Source organism: Schistocerca serialis, chromosome 4 (genome assembly GCF_023864345.2).
Source record: "Schistocerca serialis cubense isolate TAMUIC-IGC-003099 chromosome 4, iqSchSeri2.2, whole genome shotgun sequence".
Taxonomy (NCBI): Eukaryota; Metazoa; Arthropoda; class Insecta; order Orthoptera; family Acrididae; genus Schistocerca; species Schistocerca serialis.
Window position 1 is genome coordinate 195,699,105 of NC_064641.1, and position 25,017 is coordinate 195,724,121.

The following is a 25,017-nucleotide window of genomic DNA, read 5'->3' on the forward strand; positions in this document are numbered from 1 at the left end:
GTATCGCAGTAGCCCTGCAGAATACCGAAACACTCAAGGGCAGGAAAAAAAGGCATTGAGCAAAGACTGAAAATGAAGTTAACACATCTTTCTTGGCCTCTGCAATTAACATATTTTTTACTATCAGGACACAGTTATTTCTATTGGAAAAGTACAATGAGGTCCCTTGCGGTCCTCAAACATATCACAAGAAAGAGGAACAGTTTCATCGTGGAAACAATGATTACAAAATTCGGAAGGACAAGTTCTTTTGAAGTGCAATGTGGCAGAGGGAGGAATGCAATTGATCCAACGTCTGTCGAAGATGTGCCTACAGCATTGCAGGAGTGCTCAAGCGGTGGTGTGCAAACATGCAGTGCACTGGGAATCGTCCGAACGTTGGACGTGCCTGCGAGCACGGTGCATAAAATTCTACGAAACGTTCTGCATTGCTATCCATACAAAATCACGCATGGTCAGGGATTGCTTCCTGCTGACCTGCCAGCAAGACAAACGGTCGCTCTGGAATTTCTTGCTCGCATGGAAGTGGGCAATGAACGGCCATAAAACATTTTGTGGACAGATGTGCCCATTTCTATCTCCAAGGACATGGCGATCGCAGAATTGCAGAATATGGACAACGGAAATCCTCACGCACATCACCCGTTATCATTTCATTCTGTGATGCAGGTTGACGGAATCATTCCTAGCAGAGCAGTACTTTTTCGAGGGCATGAGTACTGCAGGTCCTGTTGCCAATACTACGAGTGCTAGAGTCTTTCGCGCACCAACGTCATTTCAGGCCTTCAACACCGTGGTTGTGCGGGTAGGATTATTTATATGTAAGATGGAGCTCTTCCGCACATTGCACAACCAGTGAAACGGCTGCTGTAGAGGCATTTCGGAAATGCTAGAATTATCAGCCGTCATTTACCTGCAGCCTGGCCGTCCATATTACCTGATCTTAATCCGTGTGACTTACGGCTGTCGGGCTATCTGAAAGACTTGTGTTCAGTCCTCCAATTGCGAAAGTAGCTGTATTGATGGCGCGCACTGCGCAGCGACGATTTCTGAATGTGACCCCAGAGATACTCCGATATGCTCTAGCACATGCAGTTTCTCGATTTCAACTTGTTGCAGAAAACGGTGGACGGCATATTGAACATTTCTTGCGCCATTCTCAAAACATTTAGAAACCGATGTCATCTCGCTTTTTATGCTGTTTTTGGCTTCAGGACAATTAAAAACCGATGACATTTTGCTTTTTATGCGGTTTTGGCCCCAGGGCTATTAAAAACCGATTTTTTCATCCCTTGTGGTACGACCTTGTCGTGGTTGATGGGAATACCTAAATACAGTGCCACAACTGTTGACTGCCGAACTCGCGCAGTCATGCACGTTGAACAGTACGGTTGATGTAATGTGCAACTCAAGCCTTAGCCATCGTATTGCAATTCATTTGTCATTTGTAGCGGATCCCATTACTTACAGCACCACCTCATGCTAATTTTTTTTTTTTTTTTGTTCCATGACGCTTCCACTTCCGTTGATAATATGCTATTCAAATCTGGCTTATTTCGTGGCATTGATTCTCTTTCAACAGCCTTTTTTAAACTGGAATTTTAATTATGGACATACTGCAAATGTACACTTCTGTGAGGATACAAATTGTCTCCGTGTATATACAAATGATTGTTTAATGTGTGCCTGATGGTGTTCTCTTGAACAAGTAATATGAAATTTTATGAAGAATAATTTGTCGGAAATAAATATAAATTTGTAGCACGTGCGAAATTTGCTGATGAAGTCGAAAGGAATGAAATGATATTGATTTAGCTGCCCTGTCTCTTAAGTCATTTTTCGACTAAACTTGTGACTTGTCATCAAGGAGCAGGAGGTGGAAGATATAGGAGGGCAGTGATCTGGTTTTCATTTAAGTCCAACACCTTCTCATTCCAACACCTAGCTCCCTTACACTGCATATCTTGTAAAGGTTAAGTAATAAGGGACAGTGGGAAGACCACGAACTCATAACAGGGAAGTGATAAATCAGTGGAATATGAATACACTGATTATTCAAATACAAGTTTAAATGATAGGTAGCCTTCTTACAGCATGGGACATCAATCCACAATTCTGGATTAATTGTTGAATAGCCGGTCCTCCAGATGAAATGTAAGCAACGTGAGAAAACAACGAAACAAGAAATACAAGTGCATTCACACCCTAAGATTCCTAACTTTTGGTAAATCATTACAAAAAACACGCAAAAAAAATTGTGACTGACATCGAGAGACGATAGATTCGGATAAAAAGGGCAATTAGCACGGAAAATTCTAACCCATCAGTATTAGTGAGTGATGTGCATGCAGATCACAACACAAAATGACAGAGTTTGTGATTTCGGTGGTCGAGGTCAGAGAGTACACACTGTCGTAGCACGAGAAGAATCCTATCAACGTCATTTTACATCTGAACGACTGCAAAGCAATGGAAACCAAAGTATTCATAGTTTTACTGACTTTAGGCATATACAGTGGAGTGCCTGCTCCGGAAGAAATAGTTCCTTTAGCCAACTTTTCCACGGGAGGGCCGCTGACCGTTCCAGCAGCCTTTGGACGGGGAAGCGGGTGAACACTCGATCATCTTTAAGTTGGTCACTCTGCAGTGGCTCCAGGAAGGTGACTCCCGTGAAAGAACCGTTTACTTTCGCGCTGGTGGTCTTCATCGCGAATCTGAATGCAATGACTCTGTCTTTCACTGATAATGCCACCGTGGGACTTTTTCAATAAGTCGGAAAACTTAAAAGGTAAACATCAATAATAACGTTAACTTCCTTCGACCCTCTGTGCCTATTAATATGTTGCCTAGACTAGGCCATCGGGTGGTTGGGATGTATGAATTTCGGTATCAGCAAAATAATTAATTATTCGGCTAATATCGTTAATTATTTCGCTGTTGGAAGTTACTATAACATCAAGAGTGGAGAAAAAATGTATTCATATATGAGAAGAAAAACAAAGGAAAATTACAAATAGATTTAATCAATGGCCGCTAGCAGCATTGAATGTGAGTGAATGGTTTGATGTCGGACAGAAGGAAGAACGTCGTTAAAAATAAGTAATGTTGATAGACGAAAAGAAAGTAGCCTGAATAATTCGGAAATAAAAAAAACAGAAATAATCGTAACTGGGAGAAGATGGGCGTATTTGTTAGGCTTTTTATAGAGGGGAAACTCGCTGTACACGTTAGTTTTTGGAAACGTTGTGAGGTTGATTGACTGAAGTGTTTCAGCGCGTTCTTAAACGCAAGAGGACACTGAGCAGTCGCAGAGTGCGGGATAGCTATTTGTAGATGTAGACAGCAGCAACGGAAGAGTTTGCGAATGTGTTTGTTTTACGGGTAGGTACAGCTGCAATACTAGATAAGTGAGATCTTCTACTTCGATTCTGACGAGATGACAGGTACTCGATCTCCGACGCGGTGTACTAGATCGCATGTGAATAGATGAAGTAGAAATACCGTATGGCAGTCACCTAAGTTGTCTGGCCGCAGTCATCCTAGCTGGGCATATGAAGCACTGACATGGTCAAACAGACTGATGTTTCGGATATAGTGCACACAAGCATCAGTAGTCAGTTCCCACCGTCTAGAGTTTTTGCTACTTGTGTCATGTTGGATTTCATGCAAGAGTGGAGGTTTTGTAGAACGAAGGATTGCACAAGCTCATGTTTCACATCTTGTAGAAAAGGTTACGATGTAACTGGAAGCCACAGAGAAAATTTGACCTCTTCCTCCACCCGACTATAGAATTACCTGTCCAGTAGACGTATACACCCGAATTCCTCGCTGTTTTCTGATATGATATTGAGGAACATTTGAGAAGATTAGGACGCAAGTGTTTGCGGAATTGAGAAGTGATTTCTGAAAGGACATTCACCCATAACCACACCAACATTATCATACGAGTACAGCACGCAAATGAACATACAAGCGTTCATCATAATCACAACACGAAACCTCGAGATTTCCGTATGTTCTACAAACATTCACAATGATTGATTCGAACTAGTGCCCATTTCTACCCTCTCCCCACGTACAAATACATTACTGCTTATTGTCTTGTATCTGCAGTATTTTGTAACAGTGTGTATAGTACGCGGTACATTACTGGTGGACAGGATGTCATTCCTTTCTAATGTTCCCTTGGTTGTGTAACGAGTTTCCCAGAAACAGTAACGAATGTGTGGCAAAACTTCATGCTAGAGTAGAGAAAAAAAATTCTTCGTATCTGTACACGGTTGTTCATGAGTACTTCACAAGACGATTGTGTGGAAAGGACAAAAAGATTGGCCACACTTGCGCTGATTCCGTACAAAATTTAAAAAAACTTAATTATGTATATAGATATATCTTCCATCCCAGGAATCGAGAACTCGACGATTTTTGCCTACTGTCGACCATAATATTGACAAGATATTGGTCCTTGGAATTCCGTGACTTTCGAGGATAATGAAAATAGGTATATTTTTACCTGTGATGTAAGCTCAGATTAACTACACTACTGGCCATTAAAATTGCTACATCAAGAAGAAATGCAGATGATAAACGGGTATTCATTGGACAAATATAATATACTAGAACTGACATGTGATTACATTTTAATGCAGTTTGGGTGCATAGATCCTAAGAAATAAGTACCCAGAACAACCAGCTCTGGCCGTAATAACGGCCTTGATACACCTAGGCATTGAGTCAAACAGAGCTTGGATGGCATGTACAGGTACAGCTGCCCATGCAGCTTCAACACGATACCACAGTTCATTAAGAGTAGTGACTGGCGTATTGTGACGAGCAAGTTGCTCGGCCACCATTGACCAGACGTTTTCAATTGGTGAGAGATCTGGAGAATGTGCTGGCCACGGCAGCACTCGAACATTTTCTGTATCCAGAAAGGCCCGTACAGGACCTGTAACGTGCGGTCGTGCATTATCCTCCTGAAATGTAAGATTTCGCAGGGATCGAATGAAGGGTAGAGCCACGGGTCGTAACACATCAGAAATTTAACGTCCACAGTTCAAAGTGCTGTCAATACGAACAAGAGGTGACCGAGATGTGTAACGCATGGCACCCCATACCATCACGCCGGGTGATACGCCGTATGGCGATGACGAATACACTCTTCCAATGTGCGTTCACCGCCATGTCGCCAAACACGGATGCGACCATCATGATGCTGTAAACAGAACCTGGATTCATCCGAAAAAATGACTTTTTGCCATTCGTGCACCCAGGTTCGTCGATGAGTACACCATCGCAGGCGCTCCTGTCTGTGATGCAGCGTCAAGGGTAACCGCAGCCATGGTCTCCGAGCTGATAGTCCATGCTGCTGCAAACGTCGTCGAACTGTTCGTGCAGATGGTTGTTGTCTTGCAAACGTCCCCGTCTGTTGACTCAGTGGTTGAGACGTGGCTGCACGATCCGTTACAGCCATGCGGATAAGATGCCTGTCATCTCGACTGCTAGTGATACGAGGCCGTTGGGATCCAGCGCGGCGTTCCGTATTACCCTCCTGAACCCACCGTTTCCATATTCTGCTAACAGTCATTGGATCTCGACCAACGCGAGCAGCAATGTCGCGATACGATAAACTGCAATCGCGATAGGCTACAATCCGACCTTTATCAAAGTCGGAAACGTGATGGTACGCATTTCTCCTCCTTACACGAGGCATCATAACGTTCACCAGGCAACGCCGGTCAACTGCTGTTTGTGTATGAGAAATCGATTGGAAACTTTCCTCATGTCAGCACGCCAACCTTGTGCGAATGCTCTGAAAAGCTAATCATTTGCATATCACAGCATCTTCTCCCTGTCGGTTAAATTGCGCGTCTGTAGCACGTCATCTTCGTGGTGTAGTAATTTTAATGGCCAGTAGTGTATTTTCTAATCTTTCCTTTACTTGTACTTTGAAACCGTGCTTCTTGCCGAATTTCATGATTCTAGGTCAACGGGAAGTACCCTATAACTTTTAAGGAATGAGTTTGCGAGTCTCAAAATGTGTGACTTAAATGATCCTATTTTGACTGCATTGACTTAGAGGCTCAACTTTTTTACACCAGCGAGGGGCCATAGACATTAGTACGTACTTTCAACTTGATAGTCTATCCCATCCTCAGAAAAGGGGTCTAACCAGACAGACACACAGACAGATAGACGGTCAACAAATCAATTTTTTTCGTATGATATAATTACAAAGCAACATTATTCGAATTTTTCCTCTGTCTGTACCATAAAACCTTGAGTATTTTCAGGTTTCATGAGTTTGTACCAAAATAAGTGACATAAATGGCCTTATCTTTTGATTGCGTTTTATACACCGCCGACTGATCATAGACCTTAGTATGTGTCATACATGTCAGCTTTGTATGTATACGCGTTCCTGGAAAAAGGTGTCTTAACATACAGACAGAAAGACAGTGAACCTATAACGGTTCCTTTTTTACCTATTGAGGAACGGAACCCTAAATAGATACATATAAGTAGATATAACTTCTCTCGAAGTTTCCATTCGTCACAAGCTCCGTGGGATAGTTGCAGAGCTCATCATTAGGGGGCAGATGCGTCAGAAAATATAGATAAATCGTACACTCCGTATCGAGGCCGAATTAATGCCTGCAGATAGGCAACCCAATGAACAGATTCCAAAGCGGACTGTTGTGACGCCCAGGCCAGTCGCAGCAGCGACTCCGATGAATTACATGCACATGCAATGACGCAAGAAAATCGCGTCAGCAAAACACAATTATTTTAATTGAATCAACTGTGGTTAATTGGTGCAACATTGTAAATTAACTAAACAAACACTGTTTTTGGCCATGTTTCACAATTTTGTTATTACTATTATTGCACAACCTAGTTACGTCAAAGACCTAGGTTGTGCAATATAGCCGGCCTGAGTGGCCGAGCGGTTCTAGGCGCTTCAGTCTGGAACCGTGCGACCTCTACGGTCGCAGGTTCGAATCCTACCTCGGGCATGGCTGTGTGTGTCGTCCTTAGGTTAGTTAGGTTTAAGTAGTTCTACGTTCTAGGGGACTGATGACCTCAGATGTTAAGTCTCATAGTGCTCAGAGCCATTTTGAACCATTTTTTTGTGCAAATTCTGTCAGAGACAGCAAAGGACTTGGAAGGGCAGTTGAACGGAATGGACAGTGTCTTGAAAGGAGGGTATAAGATGAACATCAACAAAAGCAAAACGCGGATAATGGAATATATTCGAATGAAGTCGGGTGATGCTGAGGGAATTAGATTAGGAAATGAGACACTTAAAGTAGTAAAGGAGTTTTGCTATTTGGGGAGCAAAATAACTAATGATGGTCGAAGTAGAGAGGATATAAAATGTAGACCGGCAATGGCAAGGAAAGCATTTCTGAAGAAGAGAAATTTGTTAACATCGCGTATTGATTTAAGTGTCTGGAAGTCGTTACTGAAAGTATTTGTATGGAGTGTAGCCATGTATGGAAGTGAAACATGGACGATAAATAGTTTAGACAAGAGGGGGATAGAAGCTTTCGAAATGTGGTGCTGCAGAAGAATGCTGAAGATTAGATGGGTAGATCACATAACTAATGAGGAGGTATTGAATAGAATTGGCGAGAAGAGGAGTTTGTGGCACAACTTGACTAGAAGAAGAGGTCGGTTGGTAGGACATGTTCTGAGGCATCAGGGGCTCACCAATTTAGTACTGGAGGGCAGTGTGGAGGGTAAAAATCGTAGAGGGAGACCAAGAGACGAATACGCTAAGCAGATTCAGAAGGATGTAGGCTGCAGTAGGTACTGGGAGATGAAGAAGCTTTCACAGCATAGAGTGGCATGGAGAGCTGCATCAAACCAGTCTCAGGACTGAAGACCACAACAACAACAATAGTAAAAATAAAATTGTGTAAAAAGACCATTAACAGTGTTTGTTTAGTTAAAAAATAATTAATGTATAGTAATGAAATTTCATGAATACATTGGTCTTGGTAAAATATTTAAGTGATCAACATTGCAAGTTCACAGCTTAATGTAAGCGGCGAAATAAGCCACTGCATATGTGAAATGGTGATACATTAATAACCGGTGTAACCGCCAGTGTGTTGAATGCAAGCATGGAAACGTCCATGCATTGTGCTCTCCAGATGTCAGTTTGTCGGATGGAGATCTATGTTTTTCACACTTTGTCGGTCAACGCAGGGCGGTTAATGCTGGATGTGGATGAAGCTGGAATTGTCGTCCGATGATGTTTCATGTGTGCTTGATTGGAGGCAGACTTGGTGATCGAACAGACCAAGAGAACGTGACGGTGTTCTGTTTTAGTTAAGAACAGCTCTTATGTGTCCGAGCGTTATCTCGCTGGAAAACATCCCACGGAATACTGTTCACGAATGTCAGCACAAGAGGTGGAATTACCAGACTGACGTACAAATTTTGCAGTCAGGGTGAGTGGGATACCACGAGAGTGTTCCTGCTGTCGTACGAAATCTGACGCCAAACCGTAACTCCAGGTGTACGTCCAGCGTATGCAGACTGGTCATTTGCTGGCTCTCGGCTGGTCTTATTCTAACCAACACACGACCATCAATGGCACCGAGGCAGAACCAACTTTCATCGGAAAACACAGCATATCTGGACACTGGTCTGCAATGAGATCTCGTTTGATAGCACCGAAGACGCATATGACGGTGGTTTGGGGGTCAGTGGAATGCACGCTACATGGCATCTGGCTGGGAGCTGTCGGTTAAGTAGCCGATCTGTAACAGTTCGTAGTGTCACTGTGGTGCCAAGTGCTGTTCAAATTGCTGCTGCCGATGCAGTACGATGCGCCAGAGACATGTGGCGAACACGATGGTCTCCCTCGCATTAGTGCCACGTGGCCTTCCAAAGAGCGGTCTTATTGCTACCGTACATTCTAGTGAACACGGCTGTCAGTAATCATGTACAGTGGCTACATCCCTGCCAAGTCTTTTTGCAATATCGCTGAAGAAACATTCAGCTTCTCGTAAACCTGTCACACGACCTCGTTCAAAATCAGTGTTGTGCTGATAATGGCGTCTTTGTCGGCTTAAAGGCATTCTTGACTAACATCAACTCATCACGTCTGACCTCAAACGTAACTAACGCTCATGACCGCTACAGCGGGTATTTAAAGCTAACCTGATGCGGACCCTTATATTGGCAGTGGTAGCGCTACTCTTATGCGGCTCTCACGAATTTGAATAAACATCATCTTTGTAGATGTAGAAACACGCCTACCACCACACTTCTCCTTGCTGTTGCGATTTTTTTTTCCACCAATGAAGATGCGTTTGCCGTGTCACTAACGGTGCCCATATTGAGCACCTGAATGTGAGTTCAAAACCTGGAGAGATCCTAAGTTCACTAACCAGGAAGGTAGTTGGGCTCGAGCAAACAGATCTGTGTGAACGTTTGGTTACAGGACCATTGTGTACCTCTGAATGTGCTGGTGGGTGTCGTTTTCCTGCAAAACTCTGCAGTCATGCTCTAGATATCACTGTAGATGTAATTGTAGACGCCATACGCAATGCAGCAATCTTAATTATAAATGTAAATGCGGTATGTCAATAAAATGCTCCGAGCAATACGAATGACTGCAAAACGCACAGTGAATAAATGCAAGTTGATCGCATGGCGTTTTGCACATTCTATAATATCAGTGTTGGAGGCCAAGTCAATGACACTTTTGAAGTTGTTCACTGGTTCACCAATATCGTAGCCAGCGTAACGAAGCATTGGTCTGTATACTCCCGCAGATAACTGATTGTAAATGACAGAATGCATATTAATGATAAAGAATCTGTCGTGCAATTTCGGCTGCATATTACTGAAACGTAGTTTAATGAAGTCTGTTATTCTCTTGGCATATATTTTACATTGCCTGAAGAAATACACATCCAGAGGTTCTGCATTTTTTGTAGTTTTAGGCGGAATGATTTTTAAATCTACATGTTTTCCGCCAGATGCTTCCAGTAGTACTCGTCCATCTTTATGTCCAGACCAGGAGTCACAAAGTACTATTGACTTTCTCGACAAATGTGGATTCATAGCTTACAGAAAAAACGTCTTCAGATGTTTCGTCATCTTCCCACTCACACTTGCATCGACGACGACATTTGGAGGGCACCGTGTTTCTATTTCCCTTGACATGCGGGATCCAAACTTTCTACTGGATTCTTTGAAGCAAATATAGAGTTTGTCTACCAATCGTCCGTCCATTGATATAGCAACATCGATCGCGTAACTATGTGTTGCACAGTTAACTGATTGCAACATCGCGACAGTGTTTCTCTCCCCTTTCATGGATAGTGTTCTGTCACAAGAAAGTTAATAGTTGAATTGATTCTGATCACAGTTCCATACAGAACTAATATCGATGTTTTCTCTCGTGATATGCTCATTGACGTCAGCAACAAACGTTTGAGCTCTTTCAATGAGCTCTTCTTTTGTCATCCTTATCTTTTCGTGCTTGGAGCATAGTGATACGGCGTGATGTTATCCTAAACTCCTTTTTCAAATTAGTAATAAATCCTAGTGAAGCTGTAAAGTTTGTATACCCGAGATTTCTGGCTACGTCCAATGCCCAATGGTGTAAATGCCAATAATGAACGGCGGAACCGCATTCTCGCGCTTCTTCGAATTTCGCCATTACACTCTCCTTGATTGTCTTGAACAGCAGTGTACGATTTCCTTTGAAAACTGTATTTCCTTCTCTTTTCTTTGTCACGTAATCCAGTATGTTTTTAATATTGCTTTTAGACTTCAGTTTAGGGTATCTTTCCAGAAGCTTGTCGTATGTGTCGAAACCTCTTACGTAATAATCATCGTACATGTTCTCCAGTGTGTTGTCATCAAACGCCGTGATCATACTTGCAACTTTAGCCTTCTTCTTGGGAGACGGTTGGTATTCACTGTCACTGCTTCCATCGCCTCTTCCCGCACTTGCCGTAGCACTACCGTTTGCAATGAGTTGTTCGTCATTATCATCCCTATCATCATCATTATGTGTTAGTGTTACAACAGTATCTGTCTCTAACTTATGCTCATATTTCTGCACTATAATAGATACCAGAAAACATGCGAATGATTCGTCTTCTACACCAGTACCATCTTCACGAAGAAGGGTTCTTCGTAACTTCATCTCAACGAATCGCAATACATTAGCAGGATTGATTACCAATCGCCGAGCCATCTGACGCTTCAATACACAAATAATGTCACAAAACGCAACTTCAGAGGCACACTACACCGTTCCTACTGGTCCCGACTGGCGTACCGGCAGGTCAGTGTGCAATGCGGCATGGCATACGCAGAGGCCTCTAACGGACGACTGCAGAGTTTTGCAGATGCGGGAGTATCACTAGTGCAATAAGAGACCTTTACATTATTTCTCACACGATTTTGGTGTATTTGTGTTTGTTCGAGCCCGAGTATTTTCCTGGTGAGAAGTGTCGTTTTTCTATATGATTTGTAGTTTTCGCGCAGTCGTCTGATGAAGACATGGAGATACTTACGAATAACCGTTTACATAACAGGGTAGGCTCTGTGTCTTACCTGGAGCCGCAGCGAAGACGTTGGCTACCTGGGAGTTACCGTACTCGTCACCTGCAGTGACGGGTAGTGGGAGCTGCCACCGGTTGCGGCCGTTGTCGATGGCTGCACACAGTCGCTCCAAGACAAGCGCGCCCTCTTCGTCGGGAACTTCCAGCATCTCCACCACTGCAACACAAGCGGGAGTGCGGACTTAACACTTGCTCGTTGCACCTATACAGATAGATTTGCCATTACTTGCAGGAAAGCTCACGCTCACCGTGCACCATTTCTTCTTGTGTACTGTATCTTTCTCTACATACGGGATGTCACTTCAGCACAACGTACAATTCCTAAGATTAGTAGTTTAGTAGCTATGACGAAACATTTCATACACCTGCTTTTCCAAATGACATCTATGAGGGGAATTACGGTTTTTTTTTTTTTTTTTTTTTAATATCCATTCATCCCTAACCTCTTCATTCCTGAGACAGAGCGGAATTATCAGGATTTCTTTTTTTCATATTTTCCAGCAAACTGATAAACAAGCACGACACAAATGCAAATGAAATACTTTTGATGATTCAGTAAGCCATAAATGGAGGTGCATATATGTGGACTAGGAGTCTCACTTATCGTGAAAAGTACTAGTCTTTGCTTCCTTCAATAAAAACATTTTATTCAGCAATAAATGTATTTTATTCGAAGCAGTAAACTGCATATCGTAATGCACACAACAAATATAATTATTAATGTATGTTAATATTTCTGAAATACACGATTTCCAATACAGGGAAAACGTCACAAATGCAAGAAGATAGTAGTCATGCAATAATGTATGGCAAGGAATAATTTGATACTACCGCTAAATAAAACTGTATGTTATGGTAAGCTTCAAAACAATTATTCTTCACAATACACAAATGCATTCCACATTTTACGGACATGTCTGTTGTCTTGAAACTGTAGCCAGGTTTCCTGCATTTTGAGGCATTCCCTGCCTCAAAAAATGTTGGTAGTTGATCAGCATTGTAAAAACTAGCTTCTGAAATCGGTTGCAACACAACTCTTCTTGAGCTTTTATTCACATTTTCTACATCATCCACATATTTACCGTCAGAGGAATTCACTGTACAAGGACGTCCTCTTCTCCTAGCTACTGGCACGACATCTTAACTTTCTCGTTGTTTTCCTTTCAGTTTAACCCAGCTCAGCAGGATAATTTTCACCCAAAAACGAGAATTCGTCATCTACCCAATCAGATAGCCCCACGTTGCTGTCAGTAAAACGAGTTTTTAATTCCCAGTCAGTAATTATTTCATGCGTTGCTGTTTAGTGTAGAAAGAACGGTTATTTTACTATTCCATTATCGAAGAATAATTGAAATATTCACTATGATCTGGGGTCCACGTACGAGGACCTTCAGTAAATGTGTTATTTCATAGTAATGAACAAAATTTATACAGAGCCGAACTAATTCTCAACATCTAGAATAGTTAGCGAAAGTCAGGAAAACGACACAGATTCTCAGTCTAATATTTAGGAATAATAACTATTCACAAACCTCTGATATTTGTGAATGTAACTATTTTCTGCGTACGACCGGCTGCAAACTAACTAATGAATCGTTCTTTTCAAGGTTCTGTGCCCTGCTGTACCAAAAAGAACTCGCAGTCCAGCCGTCTATAAGCGGAAAAATACGCCTGTTTACTGAAAAAATGAACAAAGGTCTACTTGTGTGATCTGAGGGAATGAAGAGTTTGAACATAATACAAAATCAAAGAATCAAAAAGAATACTGTACTTATTAAGTTATGGGTACAATAGATGTGTTTTTGTGTTTAGAACAGCTGGACAAGATGGAGAAAAAAAGAAATAAGTGCGCAGAGTAAATATGGCTCTGCATGCTGTTTGCAAAGCAAACCGATTTTTCAGATCAGAATCATCTAATGTATATGAAAGGGAAAGTTTAGATTCAGTATGCATTACTGTTCTTTATATTATTTAAAAAAGCATTAACAACTGTATACCAATAAGACTGTAACAATGAGAAGTCTTTGCTATTAGATTCAGAAGCATACGACCCACCTTACATTTCAAGGCGGTGGGTTACTGTGTACTGTTAATGAAATGAAATGAAATAATGAAATTACTTCTAATGCTAAAACTGATCAGTAATTGAAGGTTGGTGAGCGTATTATGGACAGGCGCAAGTCGTGAACTGAGATGAGAGACAAGGGAGAAAACAAGAGGATCACGGAATAGAATGGACAGAAAGGCTGCAACGAATCAGATGGGACAGGCATGCAACCAGACGAATAGAAGGTAGATTGCGCAAAGAAAATTTGTGGTGAATGCGAGGGAAGAAGGAAACATCAAACGGGTGGCATAATGGAAGATAGTTAAACGATGTTGAGAAATGTCTAGGAGCAACATGGATTCGGAAGATTAGGAGACGGTAATGCATTAAGGCGTCTGAAAAGCGCCTATATCCAGAAATGACGTAATGGACTATGATATACGCCATGTGATCAAAATTTTACGGACAGCTGTTGGTGGACACTGACACAAGGTGTGTCCACTCTTCTCCTTTATGACGGCTCGAACTCTGTTACGGACACTTTCAGTGAGGTGTCTCAGCAGTCGAAAACAGAAGGTTGGATCCCGGGGTATGGAGTGAAGTCGACGTTCTTCGTCATCCTGACTGTGTTCCCCTGGGTTCACTTCGGGACTCTGGGGTATCCCACAGATCATTGACTCACAGATGTTATACGACGACAGAGCGCACTATCATGCTGTTATGGTCATCGCCTCCTAGATGTCGCTCTAATGTTCGCAGTACACAATGCTATAAAATGTGTTCTTATCCTTCCAGGTTTAGCCTTTTATTAGGCGCAATAGGTGGACAATTCCCTAACCATGAAAAACACCCCATACCTTAACACCACTTCCTCCGTAGGTCACTGTTGGCACTACGCGTAACGGCAGGTACATTCTCCAAACCCAAAATCGTTTGCCAAAACGATAGTTTAAACAAATCGCTCGTTTCCAGTCATCCATTGTCCACTGGCGTTGCTCTTTGCACCACCTCAAGAGTCGCTTATCATTGAGTACAGAAATGTGTGTCTTACGAGGAGCTTGTAACACCAACGCTATTCTATTGTGCATATAATAATTTTTTCTTCTGATTTTCGATAAATTAGTGTAAGCGATGTTCTGATTTCATTTCTTTTTTCTTTTCATGTCATTATGTTAAAGAAACTGTAAACAATTTTCGATGCGAATATTAATATTTATGTCAAATTTCAAGCAATATTATAACAAAATGGAAATGTGAGAAATGTTGAAACTTTTGTAAGATGTTAAAGTTGTACTTGTGCGTCTGGTCCATACGTAGGCAATGTATTAGGATATGTAGAATGCAAAACCTCGGGTGAATACCCTGTCTGTAGGGGAGCGGTAAAAGGTGGATGGCAGGCGAGGGCGGGAAAATGCACGCGGGCGCGGAACGGCACAACGGTCTCAGCGGTAGTAGTCGGAGTTGGGCATCGGTCTGAGTAACACGTTCTGGATCGAGGAGGCTCTCCTGGAAAACGTGATTTCGTTGAGCCTCGGATGTGCCGTTTCCGACGACTATACAGCATGGCAAAATTCTATAGGCACTAAATGGAAAAATATTGCGACGCTATGAAGAAGTAAAGTGCCGATACATTAAGAGCCATAGCTGTGATAGTATGTGTGCTCTGCGCCTCGCCATCTCGCCGCCCGCCAACCGCCGCATCGATACGAACAGGTTGAAACTTTTAGTACTGTATTCGTGTGGACCAGTGTTACTTTTGTTCCTGACTGTTCAATAACAACTTAACTTTTACCAGAACTGTCCCATCATTTAATTATCCTCATCACTAACCTAGACAGGGTCCTTTCCACATGTTGTGCAATCCGAGTGTCCCGAGATGAAGATTTAGAGTTTATGTTAATAATAATTACCGGCAGACCAATCTAAGTTAGAATGATGTTTAAAGAATTTTGTTGTTAATGAAATAATAAACGAACAATATAGGTCTCACAAAGTTGGAAGATAATTTTGAAAGTGGTTTAGTAATGAAGTTTAATTAATTTGAGACAAAAATAATGGTAGTTAAATGAGCAAGAAATAAGACAAAAAGAGTAGTAAATCATATATTGGAAATCTTGAGTGCTTAATGATTTAAATAACCAAAATTTCAGTATAGTGATCATAACAATTTCAGGCCCCCCCCCCCCACCCTTTTCTTTTCTATTCATTTAAATTCTGAAGTGTAATGAACTGATTTGACCAGCAAAGTTAAAGTCAATATAAAACCAAAAAATTTATTAGTGTTTTACCTTTTTCAAAATTGACATTGTATGTGTGTTTCGAAAGTGCTAATTCTAGGATGACCTATGCCCGATTTTAATCAGATCAATAGACAGTACGAAGTTCGTAGTAAACATTATAGTGTATTGTTGTGTATTTTTGGCTTGTCCATATTAGTACAGAAAGTGAAATTATTAGTTCAGTAGATTTTCTGGTTCTAAAATTTATCATATTATGCAGTGCTATTACGTGTTGTTTTGTATGAACGTACATCAACTTGTACTGGGAAGAAACTCAGTTAATGCCTAATTAGGCTGGCGACCGTATTATTAACAATTTGGTAGCATCTGCTGTGTTGTTTCTTGTCCATACTAACGTGCAGTTGCACTTCAGACTTGCTTGACGTATCATTGTTGTTACTGAGTGGGTGGAAGTCTGATTTTGCCTCCATTCAGGTACACGCGGTCAACATACACTCCTGGAAATTGAAATAAGAACACCGTGAATTCATTGTCCCAGGAAGGGGAAACTTTATTGACACATTCCTGGGGTCAGATACATCACATGATCGCACTGACAGAACCACAGGCACATAGACACAGGCAACAGAGCATGCACAATGTCGGCACTAGTACAGTGTATATCCACCTTTCGCAGCAATGCAGGCTGCTATTCTCCCATGGAGACGATCGTGGAGATGCTGGATGTAGTCCTGTGGAACGGCTTGCCATGCCATTTCCACCTGGCGCCTCAGTTGGACCAGCGTTCGTGCTGGACGTGCAGACCGCGTGAGACGACGCTTCATCCAGTCCCAAACATGCTCAATGGGGGACAGATCCGGAGATCTTGCTGGCCAGGGTAGTTGACTTACACCTTCTAGAGCACGTTGGGTGGCACGGAATACATGCGGACGTGCATTGTCCTGTTGGAACAGCAAGTTCCCTTACCGGTCTAGGAATGGTAGAACGATGGGTTCGATGACGGTTTGGATGTACCGTGCACTATTCAGTGTCCCCTCGACGATCACCAGTGGTGTACGGCCAGTGTAGGAGATCGCTCCCCACACCATGATGCCGGGTGTTGGCCCTGTGTGCCTCGGTCGTATGCAGTCCTGATTGTGGCGCTCACCTGCACGGCGCCAAACACGCATACGACCATCATTGGCGCCAAGGCAGAAGTGACTCTCATCGCTGAAGACGACACGTCTCCATGCGTCCCTCCATTCACGCCTGTCGCGACACCACTGGAGGCGGGCTGCACGATGTTGGGGCGTGAGCGGAAGACGGCCTAACGGTGTGCGGGACCGTAGCCCAGCTTCATGGAGACGGTTGCGAATGGTCCTCGCCGATACCCCAGGAGCAACAGTGTCCCTAATTTGCTGGGAAGTGGCGGTGCGGTCCCCTACGGCACTGCGTAGGATCCTACGGCCTTGGCGTGCATCCGTGCGTCGCTGCGGTCCGGTCCCAGGTCGACGGGCACGTGCACCTTCCGCCGACCACTGGCGACAACATCGATGTACTGTGGAGACCTCACGCCCCACGTGTTGAGCAATTCGGCGGTACGTCCACCCGGCCTCCCGCATGCCCACTATACGCCCTCGCTCAAAGTCCGTCAACTGCACATACGGTTCACGTCCACGCTGTCGCGGCATGCTACCAGTGTTAAAGACTGCGATGGAGCTCCGTATGCCACGGCTAACTGTCTGACACTGACGGCGGCGGTGCACAAATGCTGTGCAGCTAGCGCCATTCGACGGCCAACACCGCGGTTCCTGGTGTGTGCGCTGTGCCGTGCGTGTGATCATTGCTTGTACAGCCCTCTCGCAGTGTCCGGAGCAAGTATGGTGGGTCTGACACACCGGTGTCAATGTGTTCTTTTTTCCATTTCCAGGAGTGTATACACCAAAATCCTTTCTTATAAGGTGAAGCCCGTCAATTTACCATAGTACAGGGTTTAATAAGTATCGTGCGCAGTAGCGTAGTGTTACAAGCTGCAAGGTGATTGTATCCTATTTTCTCAACTCAGTATCTAGCTGGACTACTAGTAGAACTTTGTAACTCACGAATGACTCCTTCCGCCAATTACGTTCGACTTTTTCCATAACTTCCCTCCGCAGTTCAAAAATGGTTCAAATGGCTCTGAGCACTATGGGACTTAACATCTATGGTCATCAGTCCCCTAGAACTTAGAACTACTTAAACCTAACTACCCTGAGGACATCACACACATCCATGCCCGAGGCCGGATTCGAACCTGCGACCGTAGCGGTCATGCGGTTCCAGCCTGAAGCGCCTAGAACCGCACGGCCACACCGGCCGGCCCCCTCCGCAGTTGTCGACAGTCTCTGTCCTTCAGCACATGTGGTCTGCCTGTTGTTGGTTTACCTGTGCTGATTAGTTCGTGTTTCCAATTCACAGTCACATCATCAGCAGTCGGTTTGGGCAGGTTTCGATGAACTGAAATGTCTCTGATGGATTAGGCCACGTTCTAAGTCACTGAACTCCTCTGACCGACCCCTTCTGCTGTTAGTTCCCCTCTAATGACTACATAATACTCCCTGCCTCCTTTTATAGTGATGGGTCTACGTCTCGTGACAACTAGTGATCAATTGCACGTTACATAGGAGTGTCCGGATGCTTTTGATCACATAGTGTACCGTCGAGCGCCATGTTATGCAGTCAACTATTGATGATTAGGATTTTAAGGAACCCAATGAAAGGTTCGAATAAATGTGAATTCGATTGAATGTTTGACTGATCAAGGTGGAATCAGCAAGAAATTGATGTAAGAGTGTGTTAAAAAATGGATACTGTAAATTCGATAACATACGTATTGCCTAACGAAGGAAAGCATGAAATAACAGATGTTACTTAACTTACAAGGAATATTTTTTACCTACTCAATTATTTTTTATTTATTTTAATATTTCAAACCAAAGGCATACAAATTACCGAGAATATATTCGAAAACACTGATTTCATTCAATTTTATATACATAGCAAGCTGTGTCAGCAACTCACGGATGTACCTAGAACCAAAGTTGGTACCTGTTTTAAAGTTTGTGAACCACCGCTCACTAGCGACGAACCCTTCAGTTCCCTGTCCAACAGCGGGTGGCATACAATAGCCTGCGACAGGCAAGTCTTATCCTCTACATTGGCTAAGGTGATTATTCAAGAGGTGGGAGCCTGCCGGATCCGCTTTCTCTCTCTTTATGATACTTTTTTAGCAATACTGTCTTTCGATTTCAGGATTGTCGACGGTGTAGATGACGGAAACCCGAAATTTTCATACATCCCGACCTCAATAATTTCTTCTTTTCAGCACCCAAGTCAAATACTTGTACTTGCTTAAAATCATTTTTGCAATTGATTTGTATACTGCAATAAGTTACACAGTGTTGAGGAAACAAAAAAGTGTCGTGAGGAGTTCAATTAGTTATCAGTACAGTTCGTGAAGCAACTCGAATAACCGAGTGTTAAACAGTCGCTCACTTCAAATGACGAAGCCTTTGCAGAGCGATCTGTCATGAAAATCGCTTAGAATTATCGAATATACTGAAACACAGGAATACTTTGATTTATCGAGCGTTTCTCAATGGATTTTACGACAAGTTCGATTTCTCGAGGTTCGAACTAGAAGCAGTCGATTGTACTGTTTTGCTTTGCTAAGAAATTTGAATACACTCACATGCTAAGTCCGATATTTTATTACGTGCTTTGTTTGTACAGAAGTTGGACTCCGCTATTGACAACATTCTGGATCTCACGAACGACAAGAGCGAGATGTCACTCGATCGACGTTTGCAGACTGCGTTGCTTATGGTTCTTAATTTATGCGGAGATAACTTTGAGTGCAACATAATGGTTCAAATGGCTCTGAGCACTATGGGACTTAACTGCTGAGGTCATCAGTCCTCTAGAACTTAGAACTACTTAAATGTAACTAACCTAAGAACATAACACACATCCATGCCCGAGGCAGGATTCGAACCTGCGACCGTAGCGGTCGCGTGGTTCCAGACTGTAGCGCCTAGAACCGCTCGGCCACTCCGGCCAGCTCCTTGAGTGCAGTTGGAACAATAAAACGTATTGCAGTAAAAAAAAGCGCGAACTGTTCTATGTTTGTACCAGTTTCGAACTTACGACCAGTATCAAAGTGTGTCTTGGCTGTTGGCTGCGTCATAATGTACCAAGCTTGAGATGGACTGTTGATAATCAGTGTATAGTCACAAATAGCGCGGCAACAATATTATTTGTATAGTTTTTGCCTGTTATAATGGTCACTGCATTTGTGTTGATTAGAACATCAACAAAAGCAAAACGAGGATAATGGAATGTAGTCGGGGAAGTTGGGTGATGCTGAGGGAATTAGATTGGGAAATGAGACACTTAAAGTAGTAAAGGAGTTTTGCTATTTGGGGAGCAAAATAACTGATGATGGTCAAAGTAGAGAGGATGTAAAATGCAGACTGGCAATGGCAAGGTAAGCGTTTCTGAAGAAGAGAAATTTGTTAACATCAAGTATAGATTTAAGTGTCAGGAAGTCGTATCTGAAAGTATTTGTATGGTGTGTAGCCATGTATGGAAGTGAAACATGGACGATAAATAGTTTGGACAAGAAGAGAATAGAAGCTTTCGAAATGTGGTGCTACAGAAGAATGCTGAAGATTAGATGGGTAGATCAGGTAACTAATGAGGAGGTACTGAATAGAATTGGGGGGAAGAGGAGTTTGTGGCACAAATTGACTAGAAGAAGGGATCGGTTGGTAGGACATGTTCTGAGGCATCAAGGGATCACCAATTTAGTATTGGAGGGCAGAGTGGAGGGTAAAAATCGTAGAGGGAGACCAAGAGATGAATACACTAAGCAGATTCAAAAGGATGTAGGCTGCAGTACGTACTGGGAAATGAAGAAGCTTGCACAGGATAGAGTAGCATGGAGAGCTGCATCAAACCAGTCTCAGGACTGAAGACCATAACAACAATAACAACAACATCACAGAGTAACTGGTCTGTTTCCAAAATAGTCAGCATATGCGAATATACATGCACCGTGGCAACAAACTGACATAACTGCTATTACTCTGCGGTTCTACGCTCATGTCGTCCAATGCTTCTTGAAGCCTGGTGAATCCAGTGCATATTCATAGTCCCATAGGATCCTTTTCTCGCTCCAGATATTGGCAAAAGGCTGTTACTAGGTCAAGCGTCAGCTGTCTTGCAGCATCAATAAAGAATTTAACAGGTCTCCTTTCATATCAGAAGTTCTTGGCTCTAGTTAAGGGCTTTACGAAATTTTCGTCGAGACCTCGAAGGCCCAAGGGATGTCATCCTCTGCCTTGCGGCGTCATGTGGATGCGGTGTGAGGAGCATGTTTTCAACACACAAATCTACCAGTCATTTTGTCGAATTTCCAGACCTTGGAGCCACCACTTCTCATTCAATCAGCTCCTCAGTCGGCAACAAGGGGCTGAGTGCACTCCGTACCAGCCCTCTCGCGGAGAAAATATCCTGCGCAGTGCCTGGAATCGAACCCGGGTTCTCCGCATGGCAGCCATCTACTCTGACCCCTCAGCTAAGGAGCTGGACTCTGAGGAATTTAGGTGCTGTTCAGTTCCGAAATATCTTACGTCTACTTTGTTACAATAAAGCATTATATCGTGACGAAAACTGGGTGACTGAACTGTATTTTTTAAATCATCGTTCATCAAACAAAGTCTCACAACAGTCATTTAATATTTGGTATGTCAATCATTAACGACAATCATTTACAATTTACACGCTAACGTTGTAACATACTCATCTGCTCACACTATGTTGAAATTTTGGAACTTCATGGCAGACAAACTGTGTGCCGGATCTCGGACCGTTGACTTTTGCTGGCAAGCGCTCTACCCGCTGAGCTACCCGAGCGCATCTTCTCTTCGGCCAGTACCTCATCTCCTGCCTTCCAAACTTCACAGAAGCTACCCCCACATACCTCGTTTGACAACGCATATTCCTCAACGAGGCATGGAGCGTTGAATGCGTTGGTATGTCAATTTGTGAAATTCACTGTTTCAGTAGCCGAAACCTACAGCAATGAAATGTGTCTGAGGAATAAATGCGTATCAAAATTACGTCTATGTCCGCTATAATTGCGTCATGCGACGACTTAAAGTAGAATCTGTTGGCTGAGTTCCGTCATTTGAGAAGCGGATGCGGTTTTCTTGACTAGCTTTTTTATACCGACAAGCTACGATTCTGTTGTGATGAGATTATAAGTGTTTCTGTGTGAAGACCCAGCTTCAACTTGAAGGCTATTTGCCAGCTGTACGTAATGTGGCTGATGACTCTGTGTTACCAGCGCCTAAATTACAGTCGTCTTACGTCGCTTTTTTGCTGGAATTCCGAGTAGTGTTAGATAATTTCGCCTCAGGTCCGTACCATTTATAAACAGGGGGATACCAACTGCTATTTCAGAGAATCACAATGCTTCTAAGTTCGGACATCTGTCTGTGAGGTATCCGATCAGACCCTGCAACTGGAAACGTAAGGTATCGGAGAAAATTGCCATTTTGTCTCCTTCAAAGTAGTGTCCTTGGTAAAAAAATAATTTTTCTAACATTTGTCCCATGACCGGAAGTATTTGTGAAAATCGCTTTTTGGGTTGTTAGGGCACAGCAGGACTAGATTTTTGTTCCCTTTTTGAACTGATTTTCGTTCTGATATCAGTTCCCTTTGCTTTGGGAGGTAGCAAGAAGTCTTACGCTGAAAATTATAACAGTACTTTGCGGGCAGGCGTGTCAATTAGCATCATATTAATTAAAAAGGGGGATAAATAGACTTTATTTTGGAAGAATTAAAAAGAGGAAAGTAATACGAAACTTTAATAACTGCACAGTATTACTAAGAAGCAATATAGTGAAAAGTAATAAAAAGCAAAGTAGCAAAGACCAAGCGGGACAGAAAGATATTGGGGTGCGTTTGTTTTTTTAATACATATAACAGAACATGAAACACATTATTGACCTCTCTACCTTCAGTTATCGCGATTGTTCTAGTCGATGAAAAAGTGGTACGTGACTGCAAAATTCGTTAAGGAATTATTTAAAGACTCTTCAAGCACGTTTAAAATACATTACGTGTGACGAAGTGATCAGAGACGTTTATTGTCGGGTGGAGTGAAAATGAATCCGACAACATAATTAGAACTTTGTACTTTTGTTAGCAGGGAAAAATACTCTTGGGAAACTATTATGGTTGTGGAACCCACGAAAGATGGGCGCAACGGAAAGCTATAGTTTACGTAATTCTGCATTTTATAAAATGGTCAAACGCGTGTGCGCGGAACATTAATAGAATCTTATTCTTGGACGGTTGCGGGGGTAACTGATACAAAACAACGCGCAAGCATAAAAAATAGTTCGCTTATTAACTACCAGATATTAATTAACGGGAACCTAAAATACTAAGGATCATCACCTCCAACCCCGATTCGTATTTCATATTTAATTAGTGAAAAGAGACGTGTTAATAAACAAACTACATTTCAATTTTATCCACGATTTTGGCTTCATTACGTAGTCTTGACTACATGATAATCAATATCTGGGGAAGTTGTATGCAACATATCGTCATAATATTTAGCCAACCAATATTGTGGGATACCAAAAATGTAAATGCATGAAATTGTTCTTACAGCGTATGTATAATATGTGAGTGTGACGAACTATATTGAGAAACTGAACATCCATTACGTACTTGCGTGTTTATCTGCGAAAATGGTCCTTGTCGGTACATCAGCATAGAGTTCGAATAGAATCGCTGGAACATTGCAAACCATTCAGATTAATCGAACATCTAAATACGCATAATGCTGGTATCACCAGGATGTGTTCTTTCTCCTCACCCCCGTAGCAGCAATTAAATTAAGAGTTCGCCGGGAAATACATTTAAATCAACTGACGACCATTGAGCTAGCGTCACGAATTTTCAAACGTCCACTGTCATGTATGAAGGCGAGTGGCACCACGAGTGTTAACGTCGATCGAGGGGTGTCGTCGTGATCGTATTGAATGACATTGAGTGGTTACAAAATGCCTGTACCAGAAGGCTTTTACTGAACCGTGGGCATTTGCTACCGCATGCTTCATCAAATAATTCAAGACAGAAGTTGTACAGTGTCCTTGTTTCACCGGTGTTCAGTTCATCTTATTTTCTATGTGTCTTTAAAACCAGTCCATAAGTGTGGCTATAAAGGAAAAGAAATCGCGTCGGGCCGCAACAAGCAAGTCAAGACTGATGACACAGAAAAAAATATGCAGGGTTCACTCCAGCCTGAAGACTGGAACTCGAGTACAAACAATGTGTGAAAGTTATTTAACTATTTTGAAGTACTTTAGTGATTAAGGTATACCGTGCGTGGCAAAATGGCGCTATCCAAAACGGGCACCGAGGCATCTGTGGTGCGCCATGGGCCACAAATGACACCAATGAACGACGGCTGCGGAGACGTGTGCGGGCGAATAGACGTGCAACTCGTAACACCGAGAATGCAGATAACATACTCTCTGTATAATCCAGATTCTTCACTATTTACTATCCGTTGATAATTTGTACTGCACTTGTAATTCTGAATCTGTAAGCTTTATTACAGAAACTATATTTGATATGTTATGGATGTAATAGTGTATTTATTTGTGAACGTAAATGTTGTTGTTGTTGTTGTTGTTGTTGTTGTTGTGGTCTTCAGTCCTGAGATTGGTTTGATGCAGCTCTCCATGCTACTCTATCCTGTGCAAGCTTCTTCATCTCCCAGTACCTACTGCAGCCTACATCCTTCTGAATCCGCTTAGTCTATTCATCTCTTGGTCTCCCTCTACGATTTTTACCCTCCACGCTGCCCTCCAATACTAAATTGGTGATCCCTTGATGCCTCAGAACATGTCCTACCAACCGATCCCTTCTTCTAGTCAATTTGTGCCACAAACTCCTCTTCGCCCCGATTCTATTCAGTACCTCCTCATTAGTTATGTGATCTACCCATCTAATCTTCAGCATTCTTCTGTAGCACCACATTTCGAAAGCTTCTATTCTCTTCTTGTCCGAACTATTTATCGTCCGTGTTTCA

The 25,017-nt window shown here is 42.6% G+C and overlaps 1 protein-coding gene across 1 annotated transcript in view; it reads right to left on the reverse strand.

Annotated features, from left to right (window-relative positions):
• Positions 1-25,017, reverse strand: part of LOC126475297 (ATP-binding cassette sub-family G member 1) — a 498,031-nt gene that overhangs the window by 91,629 nt on the left and 381,385 nt on the right. Inside the window, exon 7 of the mRNA XM_050103060.1 lies at positions 11,590-11,754. Coding sequence (XP_049959017.1) covers positions 11,590-11,754 — 165 coding nt within the window. The remainder of the gene's footprint in view (positions 1-11,589; positions 11,755-25,017) is intronic.